Source organism: Oratosquilla oratoria, chromosome 43 (genome assembly GCF_046742065.1).
Source record: "Oratosquilla oratoria isolate Oo_2021 chromosome 43, ASM4674206v1, whole genome shotgun sequence".
Taxonomy (NCBI): Eukaryota; Metazoa; Arthropoda; class Malacostraca; order Stomatopoda; family Squillidae; genus Oratosquilla; species Oratosquilla oratoria.
The window spans coordinates 29,792,222-29,810,065 of record NC_134819.1 but is presented as its reverse complement, the minus strand read 5'-3'; the positions used below and the strand labels follow the sequence as shown (position 1 = coordinate 29,810,065).

Below are 17,844 nucleotides of genomic sequence, written 5' to 3'. Positions count from 1 at the left end.
GAAGTGTTCAAGTGGATCAAAGGCTATAACAAGGGTGATGCAAACAAGGTCATCATAATAAAACAACAGGGCAGGACTCGCAGTAATGGGTATAAACTGGACAAGTTTAGATTTAAGAAGGAAATAGGCAAGAATTGGTTTACAAATAGGGTGGTCGATGAATGGAAAAAACTTAGTAACCATGTAGTAAGCGCTGAAACTATCAGTTGTTTTAAAAAACGATTAGACAACTTTATGGATGGGGATGACAGGTGGTGATGGATACGGAGCTGCCTAGTGTAGGCCTTATGGTCTTTTGTAGTCTCCTTTATTTCTTATGTTCTTATGTTCTAAAGACATTGGAAGTCTTAAAGCGTTCAGTGATTACTTCTTTATTATTTTGCTCTCTTCTCAAACAAGTTAAAGTTACTCGAGTCTCATTCCCCGCATCTTTGTTTTTTTTTTTTTTTTTTTTTTTTTTTTTTTTTTTTTAGAATTTGGTGCCAATTGGTGACAGTGCCTTATTGAGTCTAAGCATCCTCGATTTCTTCTGTCAGGTGAGAATAATATATACGTTCTCATCCATTATTCAGGACATTATCTCATCTCGTCATCCAAAGTCTTGTCTTCACAAGCCACTCATACTGGAAGTTTGTCTTCAAGAGCCACTCATACTGGAAGTTTTGTCTTCACAAGCTACTCATACTGAGTCAACAAAAGTTCCTATAATATTTAAAAATGTCTCAACTTATTAATTGGCTTCAGTTTCTTCACTGTTATGTTATTATTGTGTCTTTACGTTTTTGTATTTTATTTGATACATTTTTTGCCTATGTATCACCATTTGTTTTCATCTTTATTATTTTGTTGGAAAACCCGCGTCATTCCATACCCCTGAGCTGCTGCCACTTATTATTTTAGCTAGCTTAAATTAGGTTAATAAGAATTATTTGTCCCTTTCCTTATAACTATTAATTATCTCACGAGACTCCTAAACTTGCACCCAACTCCTGTCCCGGCACCATGCTACATTCCACATACAAATTGTCAATTGGAAAATTCCCGCGCCCAAGACAGTGCATCATGCTCTGTTTGCATTGTGCCGAGCGTGGCGTCGTCCTTCCAGCTGCCGATCATCGCAAATCGGATACCAGTGATTCTGTGTTGTGGGGCCCGTGTGCCCATGTGAACTAACTTCTAAAGTGCATATAATGTGTGGACAGACTGAAAATTTGTAAACCGTGTTCAAGATATAAGAATTTACCTCCCTTGAACTCTTGGGTAACTCACGAGGGACGTAGTGTGGGTCCCACCATTCCCGACAATGTGACTGACAAAATCCGTGGTTATCAAAGACATCCTGTCCTTCTAAGTGTGTTTCTCCTTTAAGAGATTCTACCAATCCAGCGCTACATCACTAGGATGCATAGAGGCGTGTTACGCTGTGAGGTATTCTTTCTATTTTAGCTTTAGGTACTAGGGCGCGCAGGATCAGTTTAGGGCGGGTGTCTACAACCATGCACATGTATATTATCTTATGTCTGAAAATTTTCACCAATTTACTAAGGAAATTAGTGTTTGCGGAAAAATGGTCCATTAATGATTGTGTTACTTCAGTATTTGATTATTGTGGAGATCCCTTGAATTGTAATATATATAGAAATGATTTCTAAATGTTTGTTGTGGACCTTCTTTCCGCGGAAACTACAAATGTAAATACACTATATAAAACTTCTGGGTAACGTGAGCTCTTCTCATTTAAGGTCTAAAAATTAGGTTAGGGTCTGCGCTTCACGTCGTGAGCAATTCATAGAGATATTTTCACTTCTTGCTTCCCCTCTCTCACGTTTTACGCATTGCACCACTCCCTTTCTGAGAAGTATTACTTTATAATCATTCTTCTCTTTACTTATAGTATAGTTAGTATATGTGTTCTAGTATAGCTATTTTCCTCTTTGTAGTATAAGAAGTAAATATTCCCTATATGGTATATGTAGTACTTCAGGGGCATCCGCAGGCGGACGCACCGGACGCACGTGCGTCCAGTTTGGACATTCAAACATTTTTCCCATCTAAAACCCTCAACTTTCAATGAAAAATGTAGATGTTTTACATACATTAGAAACGTGGTAAAGCATCAGTGTTAAAATTATGTATGCACTAGAATACATGTGGATCTATGTAGTATATAAATTATAAACAGAAGAAAACGCAAACGAAAATTGTGACATTGTGTGGTTTCGGTGGACATATGCATTGTTGTCGGTTTCATGTGTCATAGAGACTGGTAGAGTTGCAGAGTTGTTTAGCGACAGGATTTCCGCTTGTGTGTCTGAACACCGAGTGAAATGTATGCACGTGTCATGGTTCGAGTGGTACGTATTCACATGTGCTGTATCGCGTGGTATATGTAATTTTGTCGATCCTGTCAGCGGAGTGTGTATGTTTGTGTTTTGTTTTAATCAATTTATTACGCTCAAGGAGCGTCAAACCTAGTACAAAAGTGTAGCTATGTACAGAGTACTAGTGACACACAGGACATTCTCGAATCATAACTGAAGGAATTATTTGTAGTTTATCACCCATTAGTGCGGGTGATACAAAAATATATACAGTGATCACCTTCTGGCAAATATTTACATATAATAATAAGTAATCGTCGATGAGGTATCAAGGTTGTTGGCATATGGGGTGTAGCGCAGCCTGCACGATGTGTACCTCGGCACCTTTCTGGTCTCACCCGCCTACATCGTGCGTCGGGCACGTATAACACTGTGTCGTCTCACCAGAAGTTCGCTGCGTTTGTATGCATGTGGAAGTGGAAGGACATTCTTGTGGTGTTGGATGGTTACACTTGAAGTCTTCTCAGCATTACCACGGTGACGTGTAGGGAAGTGGCGGCTTATCGTACCATCCATTTGTAGTAGGGCAATAGTTGTAGCAGCTGGCAGATCCATACTACAGACATTCCTTGTTATTATGTTCAGGGAACAACAAATCTAGTGCAAAAGATAAATATATACAGATTATTAGTGATACTTAAAACATTTCCGAATCATGACTGATTTATTTATGTATACTTTAAAATCCACCAAAGTGAGGGTGTTGCAATAGGATTAATTCTAATTTATCACCTTCAAGCAAATATTTACAGACATCAAGAACTGATTGTCGATGTGGTATTAAAGGGGCTATCGTGGGGCAATTAATACAGTAGTGCTCTAGACTGTTGGCATTAGGGGTGTCGCACAGCCTGCACGATGAGTACCTCGGTACACCTTCGGTCTCACCCACTTGCCACACTGGTCTGTAGCCGAGTCTGAGTCGGGCACTCACAACATTGTGTCTTCTCACAATAAGTCCATTACGTCTATACTTATAGGGAAGAGGAAGAAAATTCTCGTAGTGTTGGATAGATACACTTGTAGCCCTCTCAGCATTGCTACGGCGGCGAGTAGGGGAGCAGGCAGCTTGTCTTACCATTCGCTTGTAAGAAGGTAGGAAGGCAGTAGTAGAAGTGGCAGCTGGTGGATCCATACTACAGGCTGTCCTTGCTAGCCGATCAGCGGTGTCATTGCCTAGGAGTTCGATATGGGATGGAATCCACAGGAAGTGTACCCTCTGTGAGTTTTCGTGAGTTGTGGCCAGTTGTCGCATTATTTGTGTTACCACTTGTTGGTGTTCAGGCTTGGTAGATGAGAGAGCACGGAGGGCTGACTGAGAGTCGCAGATGATCAAGCCGTTTTCTCCAGTCCGTGTCAGCAAAGTAACAGCGTCCAGGAGCCCATGCAACTCACAATACGTGGAGCTTGACGAATTAGGGAGTCGACGGCCTGCCCAGCCCCCTAGTGGTGGCTCTATGTTGGGGGAATACACAGCACATCCAGCACTACCGTCCTCCTGCAAAGAACCGTCAGTGAAGAGATGATGGGCCGCATTTAAAGAAGATGACAGACCGGCGATAGTTTCTAAGGCTAGTTGTTTCTGGAGCTGTGGTAGGTCGGACTTGGTAGTTGGAGTATAGGTGACTGTTGGCATGGGTGTCTGCCAAGGTGGGAGGCCAAGGTCCTCATTCTCTGTTAAAATGTTTATGTTAAGCCTCCGAATGTTTGAACTGATGTTAAGGACCAGTGAGCAGCCACCGGGACGAAGCTGAGGTCGAGGCTCTGCCAAATCAATCGATGTCTGGATTGTGTGACAAAAGTGAGGAGATAAGTGGGGGTAGTGCAGGCACTTGATAGTGAAGTAGGTAACGTTTGCGTATATTCTCTCTACAATTGGTGGTAGACGAAGTTCTTGCTGTATATTGACGATCCTGGTTGTGGTAGGGCAGCCTAAGATGAGCCTCATTGCCTGGTTTTGGAATTTTTCAAGTGGTTGCAAAGTAGTTTTGGAAAGCTGACTAAGTGCGGGAGAGAGGTAATCAACCACTGATCGAATGAATGTGATATATATAGTTCTGGCGACAGGGATGGACACTCCAGCAATATTGTTGGTTAACCACCTAAGAGGAGTCAATCGTCTCTGTAGCCGGGTTAGCAGGTCTTGAACAATTGGATGTACGCGTTGTCTTGCTGGGATAGAAGGTGTGATACGAACTGGTGCCCCCAGGTAAAGGTACTGTGAGCACAATGGCACGATGGTGTTGCCAACAGTGAATTCTGGCAAAGTTCTTGCTGGGCGAAAAGATAAAATTCTGCTCTTTTCTGGTGAGATGACCAGCCCGCATGAGGAGGATGACAAATGAAATGATTGAAGGAAACGTTGCATGTCTTGTGGTGATCTTGAATGAATGCATATGTCGTCTGCATAGCAAGTGATTGTTGTACCGTCGATGTCAGGAAGCAGAGAGAGAAAGCGATGCATAAGGATGTTAAATAAAAATGGACTGAGTACTCCTCCCTGTGGAGTACCGAGTTCAAACTCTCTGGTATTGCTGTACGCTCCTTTAAACAATACACGTGAGTTCCTGTTCTGCAGGTATCCTCTTATCCACCTCAGTAAATTTCCTTTGATGCCAAAGTCAACAAGTTGGTCGAGGATAATGTCCCTGTTGGCGATGTCGAATGCGCTTTTCAAATCAATGAAAGCCACTACACTGGTGGGACAGAGGCGTGTGTAGAGTTCCATGAGGCAGTGGTGTGTTCCTCGTTGGGGCAGGAAGCCGTACAGTCGGGGCGAGAGCTTATCTTGTATCCGGAACATCAGACGTGATAGAAGAATGCGTTCCAATACTTTACAGAAACAAGAGGTGAGAGATACAGGTCGGAATTTGTCAGTGCCAGGTTTAGGAATCGGTACTATCGTGCTGCAAGTCCAGTCCCGTGGTACATATCCCAGGTTGTAGCAGAGATTATACAGCTGGAGGAGGGGGTTACCAGGTACGTCCAGGAGTACTCGGAGGACGGCGTAGGTGATACCATCATCGCCAGGAGCTGTCGCCTTACCCTTGGCGAGGGCTCTTCGCAGCTCTTGTTCGGTTATCTCCTCATCTTCTTCTTCGGTCTTCAGCAAGGCAGAGGCAAGTCGGAGTGCACGATAGTTTTTGTGGGTGGAGAGAGCGTCGTGTATGTATGGTGGGAGGTTGCTGGTTCGTGCCTGTGCTGACCAGGCATCAACAAGGTCTTGTGCAAACTGTGTAGGACTATGATGGAGGGCACTGTGATGTTTTTTCTTTATCACCTTGTTGATGAGGTGCCACATGGTGCCAATACTCGTTTGATGGTTAATGCTGTCCGTTAGTTTTTTCCAGGAATCCGTTTGAACACAACGCTGTAGCGCAACTAAGTCATCTCTTGATAGTTGATACTGGTGTAGAGTTTCTGGACTTGGTCTTTTCTGAAAGGCAAAGCCATCCTCCATCGCTTTCCTCTCCGCCTGAACGATGTGGTTGTCTAGTGTCCAAGTGTGTGTATTCGGATGACGTGTGATGTGTGGCTTTTTGACGTATTGGGTGTAGAAAGTATGTGTGGCGTTAACGAGGGAGGAATATAACTGTTCAGGACAGTGGTGGTTAAATGTGGGTAGGAGGTTTGTTATGTATGAAATATATGTGGGGCAGTACTTGGGTGGGAGTACGATGCGTGTACGGGTGTGCACTGGGGATGGCGTGGTAGGAAGGGTGTATTGGACGCTGAGTGCTACGTGGTCGGAGAATAGTGTCGGTATCGTTGAACACCGGACTTGGGAGGCCACTAATCCAAACGTAAGGACGTGATCTAAGGTACCACCTCGAGCATGCGTGGCGCCAGCCGTGTCCCAGCGAGTTAGCCTGTTGCGTTGAATGCATTCCAGAAGTCGAGTCCCGTTGCGATTTATAATGCCTGCGAGATCTCCTAGAGCAGGGTGTCGACTATTAAAATCTCCTAGATAAATCATACCGTGGGTGGTGGGGGGTGGAAGTATAGCTGGATTCAGGCCGTTCGGTGCAGCGTACACATTGCATAATCTTATGGTACCGGAGCCAACTGTTACCTCTAGAAGCTGATAAGTCGTGTTATTGTCCATAGAATTTTGAAGAAAGCGATGCTGGACGGTGTTGTGGACATACGTAATTAATCCGTTTCGGATCTGATGTACATACGATACGTATTGGTTGAGCAAAGGTGCATCCCTGTTTGGTGGAGCGAGGCCTATAAATGCTTCCTGTATGAAGATAATGTCTGGGTGGTGACAGTGCACGTACCCTTTAAGTGCTGTACGTTTGGCCCAGTTTGTGATACCGCAGGCGTTCCATGAGATGACGTGTAGCTTCATTTGATTATTGAATTTTAGTTCTATGGTATCGGCGACCAATTGATGAAGAAGTGGTGGTTCGGGCGGTTGTGGAGGTATGAGCAACGGTGGTGGTTCGGCCGGCAGTGGTGGTGTGGGGGGTAGTGGTGGTGGGGGGTAGTGGTGGTGGGGGGTCACTGGGTGTTGTGTTACGTAGGGGAGACTCCCTGTGTGGGGTTGCAATTAGATTGCCGAATCTAGCAGCAATAAAATCCATTTTCTCCGTGATGGTGCTAATGGTGTTAATAATTACCTGTTGCGATTCAACCAACGAGTTCAGTGTCACCTCACATGTGGCCTGTTTTTTAACCAAACTATCCAGGCACGTTTCGATTGCATCGAAACGTGCGGTCATTGTCGCGACCCGAGTCTTAAGGGCTGCCACTGCATCGCGAAGTGCAGCTACTTGCTTGGAGTCCGAGGAGGCAGTAGAGGTAGAGTGGGGGTTACCGACGGAGGGAGGAGGTGGTGGTGACTCAGTGTGACCCGTGTGTTTAACAACCAGTGCATTGGTGGTTTGCTGACGCTTTGCACAACCATGCCAGGCGTTGACCCCTGTCTGATGACATCGTGGACATTTCCAGCACGAGGTGTCTGGTGGGGGAGGCTGGGATTGTGATGAAGCCGAGTCAGGGGTAGCAGCAGTTGGTGGAGGGGCGCGGTGTGAACAAGTGCGGGAGTCATGAGGGCCCGAGCACCATGCACACCGTTCGGTCGCGGCGCAATACCGTGAGATATGACCGATGCCCCAGCACCGGTAACACCATGGCTGTTCGTCTTTCATCCTACGAAGTTCACAGGGTGGTAGGCATGGAAGGAAGCTGAAATAGACACTCGGTGGTGGTGGTTCTATAAGGCTCCAAGTCACTACCAGGCGGTTGATGGGTGTGTCATTATGGTGGAACCTTCTGACTGAGTGGGTGCCCGGCAGTTCTTTGGCCAAGGCTGGTTCAATATTGACCGGGTAACGTGTTAAGAGGTATGTGGGATATTTGCGAGGCCTTTCCTGCGAGTCCTGAGCCTCAAGGTAGATGGACAGTACCTCTCCTTTCGTAACACTGTTGACAATATCTGTGCGGTTACGAGAGATGTAAACAAACTGAGATGTAATTGCTGCCATCTTCACCTCAGCCAGTTTACGGTCAAGTTTGAAGGCTTTGTTTATTTCATTCAGCCATCGAAGTTTTATGTCCACTGAGGGGTTAGTCTTGAACCGGAATTTGATATAGTCAGCCCTGGGAGCAAATGCTGGGGATGGAGGGTCACGCAGCGATGAGGTCCCCCTTGTGGGTGCCTCCTGTGCTACAGGGCGTGGATCGCTGTGGTCTGTTGTAGATATGCTGCTCTGGGCAGATGTCTCAAATCGTTTTGAGGATTTGGCAGCAGGGGAAGAAGGCGAACTATTGCTGTCCGAGGTGTGGGTTATGGAACGTTTGGGAGTAGTTGTGGGGCGTGACATGTCTAGCGCAGACATTGGAGCTAGTGGATCACGGAGTTCGTGTCTAGGTAGCCGTGGCCAGTGAATGTCTTCCTCACTCATCTCATCCTCATCGCTTAAAGCTAGGTCGGCCTCAATGGCCTCGAGGGAGATTGGGCCAGAAGGTTCCATGCTGCCTACCTTGGTAGGTAGGCAGATTGGGTTCAAGGTTGTAACGTAAAATTACTGTGGTGGTTGATGTGACATATCTACGTCACACCAGCACCAGTGCGCATGCGCAACAATGGCAACCCCTGACAGGGATTGTTTGGCCAGGTAGGACTGAACTTTTCCAATTCTACAGCCTAAGTCCAAGCACGACGGATTCCCAAATTTTGTCTGGCAATGCACTGTACCTTTATATCGTTCTCTGCGACTGCTGGTGGGTGGTTGCAGCGTAGATTTTGGAATTTTCCGAAATCGGTAGAGCTCTCTCTACACGTCTGCTTGCGTTGGCCCTCTAGCGGCGAGTGTATGTTTGTGTGAATCGTGCACGTGCGAGTGAACATTAGTGGGGTTTTGGGTTTTTGGCAGTGGATATGTGAACGGCTAGTGTGACAGCTGATTGAGTGTGTATTGTAAAGTTTGTGGATTTTATTTGAGTGAACAATTTTGGTAAACGTGTAGTGTTGAAGGTGAATTTGTATTTGTGTTTGAATTTCTCGTCTTGTGCCGTAAGTGTTTTTGATTGAGTTATGTTAATTAATATTCGGTGACAGCTGTTCGAGTGTGTATTGCAAAATTGTCGATTTTATTTGAGTGAACAATTTCGGCAGACGTATAGTGTTGAAAGTGAACTTGAATTTAAATTTGTATTTCTGAAGTTACTTTGTTGCTGATTTTGTTGTATTATTTAGTATTCATTTATGTGTTGTTACTACTTAGTTTTAAATATATTCAACCACACTTTAAAAAAAACAGAGGAGGAAAGCCTATATTTTGTAAGCGTCCGTTTTCTTTAGTTGCCGTCAAATTCATTATTCCCTTTTCGTTTCTCAAACAATTAGTATACTCTAGTCTATTATTTGAGAATCACGAATTCGGGATTATTGGATGTTAGATTAATTTAGTAGTTGTCATTGAAATGATTATAATTCTTTGCTAATGTGACTGCAGAAGTATCGAACAAGAAATAAATAATTTCTTTTATATGTGAACGACCATTGTTGATACTTGTTAGCTGAAATTCAGCGGTAAAGGCACTAGCTGCAGACTGCAGGTATGTATTTACCTAGTGTGCCACAGTTGTTGTTGTTGTTGCTGTTCCTCAGGCTGTCTGGCCGAGCAGCCCTGAGCTCCTGAGAAAAGCCACAGCACCGATTGGGTTAAGCCACAGGTCCTTCGTTGAGTGTATCTTGTGCTGGTGTCTTGAATATCAGTGTGTTGTATAATGTTCTATGATGTGTGATAGTGTGTGATGATGTGCCGCAATCTGGACAGATGTCGTTGAAGGAGTCATTCAGCTTCTCCTGGTAGCTACGAAGAGCTGGGTGGTGACCACATCTCAATCTGGCCAGATGTACTCTGTCTGATCGTGTGGGTGCGTTTCTGATTTGTGTATTTCTGGCGGTGTTGTTTGTAGTATTGAGTTGTGTTGAAGTATCTGTAGGGCTCTGTGTGTAATTTGGGTGTGGACGTGTTTTTTCATGGAGGTGTGCGGTGGAGCTGGTGGTAGTGTAGCTAGTATGTGTGTGTTTTACAAAGTGTGTTGTGTAGTGTCAGGCTGTTGTGTGATGTGGTGTAGAGGATGTTCTGTGTTGGTTGTTGCTGCTGCTAGTGTCTATGTGCCTTTCATGTCCAGATGGTGTTTGATTTTTAGTATTTTTGTTTCATGATGTAAGTGGCCTGTGGGTGTGGTGAATGCGCAGCCTGTGATTATTTTTAGTGCGGAGTTTTGTAATGTTTGTAGAGTGTTCATATGTCGGGAGGCGAGATTGCTATTCCAAGCTGGACTAGCGTAGTCGATAAATGATCGGATGTATCGTTTTTATACTGTTTTTGTTGTGTCTTTGTTGTGGCCGAATGTTGTGTGTGCTATTGCTTTTAGTGTGCTGAGTTGTGGTGTTGTTTTGGCTTTGATGTTGGCAATGTGTTGTTTGAAGTGAGGTGAGTGTCGTAAGTAATGCCTAATATTTTAGGAGTGTGAGTGTGTGGTATATCGGTGTTGTTGATTGTGATTTTGGGAATATGTTTATGTTCTGCTGTCCAGTTTGTTATTAGTGTGGCTGTGGATTTCGATGGTGCAATGTTGAGTCTGTTTTTCGTGAACCAGTGATGGAGTGTGTCTAAGTATGGTTGTAGTGTGTGTGCTGCTGTGTTTGCATTTCTGTGTGTGCTTGTGATGGTGATGTTGAATATCGGATACATAATACATGAAATAATAGAATATAATTTTTGTACTATCCATATGATATCTACATTCTATTGGCATTATTATTACAACTACTATATATGCATAATATTGTCATAAACAATTACTGTATGTAGTTGATAAATATACAAAATAAACTGTTTTATAACTCATTGAACCATTCATTGCATATTCAAGTCAGGGCAATAGACTACTATACACTGGTACTTATGTTTAATGAAAGATACACAATTAAATTAGTTTTCCCCTCAATAAAAGGCTGCAATTCACTTCTAAAATTAATGGACCTAAGTATGTCAAAAAGGCAACCAAAAAGTGGCAAAAACTCAAAACATTTCCGAACCCCTCAGCTTCGCTTGGTTGTCTCCCTATAGCCCTTTATACCTTGTGCGTCCACCACAAGAAAGTCTGTGGGCGCCCCTGGTACTTAATCCCTAAAAGTAATTGTTTCATGTATGTAGTCTGCGTAGTCATTACGTAATCACCCCGTCGTTAGACCTACGCAGTTGTCTACGTAGTTCAGTCATGACATAATTGTTCTACGTAGTAGTACCCCATATACGCATTCAGCTTTGAGGCTGTTGCCATATCTATATTCCATACGCATTCATGTATTTTGTATAACGTTACCGCTAATCATTTTGCGTGCAGGTTCTTCATTTATATATGTTTTCCTTATGTTATGTTTCTTTTGTGTTATATATATATACACACACACACACACACACACACATATATATATATATATATATATATATATATATATATATATATATATATATATATATATAAATATATATATATATATATATATATATGCAATAAAAACACTAGGAGCGTGTGTTCACAAATGCGTAAGTAACCACTAGGAAAAGTAAACTAACGAAGCAGAGCGCTTCCGTATAATTACACCTTCAGTGCAGATGCAAAGAAGTATAACTTTTATAGCCCAAACCTACGCCTAAGGCAGTAAGCATTAAACTCTGGTACCGTGTAGACCACGAAATAAACTTTATGAATATCTCAACAGTGTTTTGTTTAACTACTTAACCACACTGGTGACCCCGGAGTGACCAGAGGAACCTTTTATACGTGGTTAAGTGTTTATACGTTCTGGAATTTTTGGATTCCAAGTAACTTCAACGCGTGTGAGTAACTATGCATTCTAAATTACTTCGACGTGTGCGATCGATTCATATTTTTAGTGACTCCGAAGTGTGCTATATTATTAACGCCTTACGGTCCACAGATCTATGCACGACCAGATACCTATGCGAATCTTAGACTGCCTACCTAACTCCTTAGAACACAAACGTTATGTTTATGGAACACAAACATCGGGTGTCTCAGACCCATTTTTTAAGATAATCAAAACACAGACAAAACCTTAAAGTTTATTATAACTCATAAAATAAAGTGAAACAACAACGCTTCCTGTACTTGACACCACTTCCGCTTACTTAGTTAAACGGATAGTAAATATGAATAAATTGAATTTAGAAAATAATCTGAAATTTTGATTCTTAAACACATGATCACGAACAAAAATTTGAAACAAGAAAAATAAACTAATAAAACGTTCTGCTTTCTTGTGCACTCTTCTTGGGCGTCATCCTTTCCGCTGGGGAAGGCAGAATTATCTGACAGCCAGGTGCCATTGTTCTCTAGCACTTAAACACCTGTGAAAAATAGTTTACGAGGTCACAAACGTTGGACGTGCTGGGCCAAAAATAGGCATAGTTGCCAGATAAATGACGAGAGCGGACGCACACTTTCTTTCAACACAACAGCAAAACGAAGACTGACCATAGCTGGGGGGGACCACAGTGTGGTCACGTGATCAAGTTTCTCGCGGGTGTGGTACACCCAACGTATGCGCTCTAGGGTTAAGAATCATGTCTGATAACGACGTCATGACTGCCCCTACGCCTACGCAGTCAGCCTTTACGTATACGCAGCAGCCAGTCGCCACACCCACTTCACCGATACCAACAGCCGCAGCAGTCCCCTCAAGCACCATGCCCCCCGAAATGTTCCACTACATCCGATGCCGATACCACAGTATCATCCACCAGTATGTCATCGAGGTATGAGTCCGTGCCCTTCTTCATCGTTTCGGTTCCTCTCCAGTACTGTCATCAGGATCTTCGTAATGATCCTTGGGGCTGAACATAGCCCAAACTTCAGCCCGGTTAAGCAATACGTTTTACCTTTATATTTTATTAGTTGGTATGTCTATAGCTTCTTCGCCACGTGAATTTGTAGGTAAGTCGCCTGCAGGTCTATAATCGTGGACGCCCCTCATTTGGCGCCACCCGCATAGGGTCTCGTTACATACGTCTACAAAATCATCGCCAGAATGACACCTAGTGAACTGGTTCAGTTCTCGGAAATCCAACACCGGTCCTACTTTGTTCTTCGTTGGCTGTACCACTGCCATCATGGGCAAGATTCCACCCTCTATCGGTTCCTCCCAAGGACTCAGAATTTCCTCATCAATCCACCTCTCTATTTCGAGGTCAAAGTCGTCCCTTACTCCCTTTCCTAGAGTTTGTTTGTAGCAGTCGACCTTGTTCTTCAACAGAGGTGAATCTTCTTTCAGGTACCACTCTACCTCCCACTTCTGCCCATCAAATTTCGCCAGGAAGTCTTCGTCCTCAATCGTGCAGGGGGGCCGCCCTCTCATCAGGGTCGAGCTTCGCTGTGACACTGCCCTCCACGGCCCTCATTGCCATCCCCACGTTCATTTCCGGCCTCAAACGGGTCCTCCCTCTTCCGTACTCGAGCCGCATGTCGCTTCAATCCTCACTTGTCCGGCGATAAACGTGACTTCTTCAAGCTGAGCAATTGCATCCGTTCCCAGCACCACGTCAATTCCCTCTGTGATCGTTACTAGCTTCGGCCCTGGTTCAGTGTCATATTGACTATGCTTGTTCTTCCTGGTATAGCAACCTATCTAAAAAATCTAAGAGTAATCTTCAAATATGTCAAAACAAACTAATCAGGACCGTTTTGAAAATTCATCCACATACTCATCTAGATTATACGCATTTTAAACTGTTAAATTGGTTACCTGTTGAGAAACGTGTTGCTCAGTTAAAGCTTAATCATGTTCACCAAATTGTGAACGACTCTTGTCCCAGTTATTTGTCAGACACGTTTACACTTGTCAGAAATGCTCGTTCCCTGAGAACTCGTTCTAGTAGGTCATCTGTCATTGTACCTAGGTTTAATAGTTCGTTAGGGAAAAGTACTTTCAAATACACTGGTGCTATTGCTTGGAACTCTTTACCGACCAACATTCAATCAATTGTATCTAAAAGTAGTTTTAAAAAATCAGTTAAATGTTATCTTTTAGACACTGTTCTCTCTGAAAAAAATATTTTATATGTTTAATTTACACTTCTTATAATCCTAATTTACACTTCGTATAACCTAGCTTTTCTATGATAATCCTTTCCTAATTGTAATATGAGGACCACAGTGGAAATAAGTCTTTTGACTTTCTGTGCCATCCTCGGATGTACAATTATATATACTGTGTATAATATTGAGTCTTGTATGTATTGTACTTATTGTATGTATGATTGTATCCGAATAAAATTCAATTCAATTCAATGACAAACACTTTTAGTCGCATCGGAATGCCCTCCACCGTCATTTCAATTTCCTGGTCACCTTCGCACCTTGTCTCCCTTTTGTCGACTGTCATCAGAGCCATATCTCCCTGTGTGGATTTTTGAACCACGTCGATCGTTACAATCGTGGTTGAATAGCCGGAATCTATTAGTGCCCTCGCACGTCTTTCTCTCAGCCAGACATCCACAATCGGCATATGGCTAGACGACATCCTTACATATCCTAGGTGGCTGCTTGGGTAGCGCTCGCCCGTCGTCCGTTTCTCTGGTTATGAACTAGTGTCGAGCCATATGTCCCGCCTGATCGCATTCGTAACAGATGAGCTCCGCCTTTTTACAGTTCCTCGCGAAGTGACCTAGTCGCCGACACACGTAACAACGGACCCTCGGCGGAAGCTTCTTGTAATCTTTTCCTTGCCTTCCCCGCATCCACTTGATCACCAGTCGTCATTTCCTGGTAGATGGCCAAAGCGTCATTCTCTAGATTAACGGCAATATAGCTGGCTACATCCGTCACCCCTGTTAATTTAGCGACTAGTTTCGCCTTTTTAGTCACCCGGCGACGTCCCCATTGCCGTCAGATGGCCTCAAGGTGATATTGTTAATCTTGAATGGCTCCTTGGTGCTCGTTGTCTCGGTCATCTTTGGCGCCTAGATAGTTTGTGGGAAATTGTAGATCACTTACCGGACTTCCCTAGAAATCCCGCTCCTGCTTCAATGTTCACCCCCTTGTTGGTTTCACACCGTTTTAATACCTCTCTATCTTAACAGCTAAATCCTAGCACAGTCCCGCTTGCCTCCCACTGATTTCACTTGCACGCACATTTACTTCGGTGGCACCACTCACATTGACCAGCACCGACGTGCGGGCATTCCCGCCCCGGGGGTACTAACTCCACGCCTCTTTAGACCCCGCCCAGGGGTGCCTACCACGCGTCCCCGTCTATCATCACTGCAAACACGTGATGGACAAGCTGTTCGACTGTGTAAATGGCCCTAAATACTTCACGTTTGTATATTTGCCTACTACTATACGAGCATCACAAACTAGAAATATCTGATTAGACATTCCTTTAACACAAACGTGTACATTTGTGTTGTGTTTTGATGACCTTATTATTATTTTTTATGGCTCCTACCCCTGACTGACACTTGTATTCCAGTTTGTGCAGGTGTTTTTCTTGCCGATATAGATATCCCATCAGCACTTAGGTCCACTGTTACAGTTACTGTGATTTTTATTATTTTAGATATGTCCACCTAATAGATTCTAGAATTTGGTAATTTGCACTTTTTAAATTTGAATATAAAAAATTGACATCTTCCGATTTCTTGTCTCCCAATTTATCTTCCTTTCTCGTTTCGTTTCGATCAATCTCCTACTTTGCACACATGTAAACAATGGTGTAGGCGTGTCGTAAACATTGAATTGTGTGTGAAAGTTTTTGTACATTTGTTATTGATGTGTGTGATTTTTGTTAACTAGTGAATTCAAGGGAGATTTTGCATGCCTTTTTCGTTTTCCCACTACAGCTTTTGACATTTTAATTCTCAGTAAAATTTTAGGACAACAGGAAGCTGTCATTTTCAGCTAAGAGATCCAGCTGTAACTTGTAAGCCATCCTTAGAACAATTACGTAAAACTCATTACCGTAATAGGTATTGGTAGACCAGATGACCTGGTTGTGATAAAATTAGAACTCAATAACTTTTCATGACTTTCATGCTTCTATAAACAGTGTTGTTTCTTATAATAAAGAGTCACAGTAATTTGAAATGGCATATCATTTAAAGGAAATAATTGGCCATGAAAATAATATGGTGGATATAATGGAGAGTGTTTGTCTCTATAGGGGTGTTGTTTATCTGAATGGGTAGAGGAATCCTGGAGGTCTTGCCCTTGAACAGTTTCCTCATTCACCCTTTCAGTGCTAAACACATCAAACTAAATTCTCTTACAATGAAAATTTCATAGAGATCCCCCCCCTTATTTTGTAAAAGTAAAGGGGTAGGTAATGGGGTGGCATGACATCATCATGAAGGGACTTTTCATCCCCCTTCCATTGCCAAATTTAGATAGCAGATAATACTTCAGTGACACCAGAGGTGCGGTAGACTGATGTCGCATATGCTAACACCTAATAACTTAAGTATGGTCGAACAGATTGCACTGATTTCAGATCTAATTCACAACCTGCCAAAGAAACTTCACATACATTTTCCACCATACATTATGCAATGTGTTCCCAGACAGGCCATGGTTTTAACACTAAAATGATAAGACAAGGCATACTTGATAATACCATGAAGCTCAGTTAAGATAGCTGTTTGAAAATTGAGTGGTATACATTCAAAACTCCAGGCATTTGAATTATTTTAATCTTGTACCAATGTAACTTTGTCAAAGTAAGGGCAGTCTTGGAGATATAGTGGTACAATCTGAGAACATGATTTGCTCTTATATCCCTCCTGGGATAATGCAAAATACCAGACAATTGATAACAATTCCTTGTATATTCAAATTAAGGTAAGTTAGCTTTTAGTGATAGATTAGATTGTTGATGATATATTTTACCATGTTTAGCCTGTGAAGGGAAGAAGTGAATTTTGTTGGTGGATGCAACCAATAATACCCTGGGAACACTGTTGTAAGTTTCAATTTAAAATTTTCTGCATGTTTGATCCTAAAAGATCACATTAGAATTATAGAAACCAGTGATTAATACATGGATGCCATAGGTCAAACTAATAGGTCATTGTTACTGCCCTGTTCTCCAACATTACTTAAATGAAAGGGTAATGCTGTTTTCACTATATATTGCTTTTAGAGCAGCCCATTATGCTGTACCTTGATTATAGAGGTTGTCAGACAATATTAGGTACCACTGGCTTCCAATAGTGATTACTACAGCTGTTTCCTTTTTTGAATTACTCTAGTGGGTCAGGATAAGGTTTGATTGATGAATTTCAGTCAGAAGTTTAGGCATTGATATCACAATTGATATGGTGGTTTATGGTAAAAGAAATAGATAAATTTTTAGAACTGCCCATCTACGCAATATAGCAATAGAAAATAAAAAATTCAATTTGTAAATTTCAATACAGCAACATTATATACATTTTTCTTGGCAAAAATCAAGAACAGAAAAAGTTACTAAAAGCAATACACTAATGAACAGAGCCACAGCGACTGCTTGAGATGCCATTTTTATTTTGATAGATGCAGAGGTCGATGGAATTAAAGTTTGATAAATTCACCTAACCTAACCTTACCATAGCGGTACCTAACCTAACATAACCTGTGTAACCTAACCTGTATCTATTAATGTGGTACCTGTAAATCTAGAGGTCATCAGGGTTGTTGTTGTCATCAGGGACGTTGATGGCTGATTTTGGCATCCTGTTGCCCTTTCACCCCATCTCGTCCTCAGTTATCCCTTCAAGTTCTCTTCATCCACCTGTGCTTTCAACACTTTTTGCTAATCTTTCTTTACTCGTTCTTCCCATGTGTCCAAACCATCCCAATACTCTTGCATCAGCCCTATCTGCCATCTCCTTTTCCACCCCCACACTCCTCACCTCCTCATTTACATTCATTCTCAGAT

The 17,844-nt window shown here is 42.7% G+C and overlaps 2 protein-coding genes across 9 annotated transcripts in view; one reads left to right on the top strand and one right to left on the bottom strand.

The window, feature by feature from the left end:
• Window positions 1–2,424: 2,424 nt before the first annotated feature.
• LOC143022108 (uncharacterized) lies at window positions 2,425–5,734 on the bottom strand. Of its 2 annotated transcripts, none has more exons than XM_076180107.1 (2): window positions 3,460–5,734; window positions 2,425–2,978 (listed from the first exon to the last, which is right to left on the bottom strand). In XM_076180107.1, exons 1-2 carry the CDS (start codon window positions 5,680–5,682, stop codon window positions 2,724–2,726), a joined length of 2,478 nt encoding a protein of 825 aa, XP_076036222.1. In that variant the 5' UTR covers window positions 5,683–5,734; the 3' UTR covers window positions 2,425–2,723. The 2 variants fall into 2 exon arrangements, with proteins under 2 accessions (XP_076036222.1, XP_076036221.1); XM_076180106.1 differs by having other exon boundaries at window positions 2,796–2,978; window positions 3,114–5,734.
• Window positions 5,735–15,076: 9,342 nt separating this feature from the next.
• The window catches only part of LOC143021890 (tyrosine-protein kinase hopscotch-like), a 73,345-nt gene continuing 70,577 nt past the window's right edge, over window positions 15,077–17,844 (top strand). Inside the window, exon 1 of one of the 7 annotated variants that reach the window (XM_076179692.1) lies at window positions 15,077–15,225. The gene's annotated coding sequence lies outside the window, so the exon portion shown is untranslated. The other 6 variants (XM_076179696.1, XM_076179698.1, XM_076179691.1 and 3 more) reach the window with 6 other exon arrangements.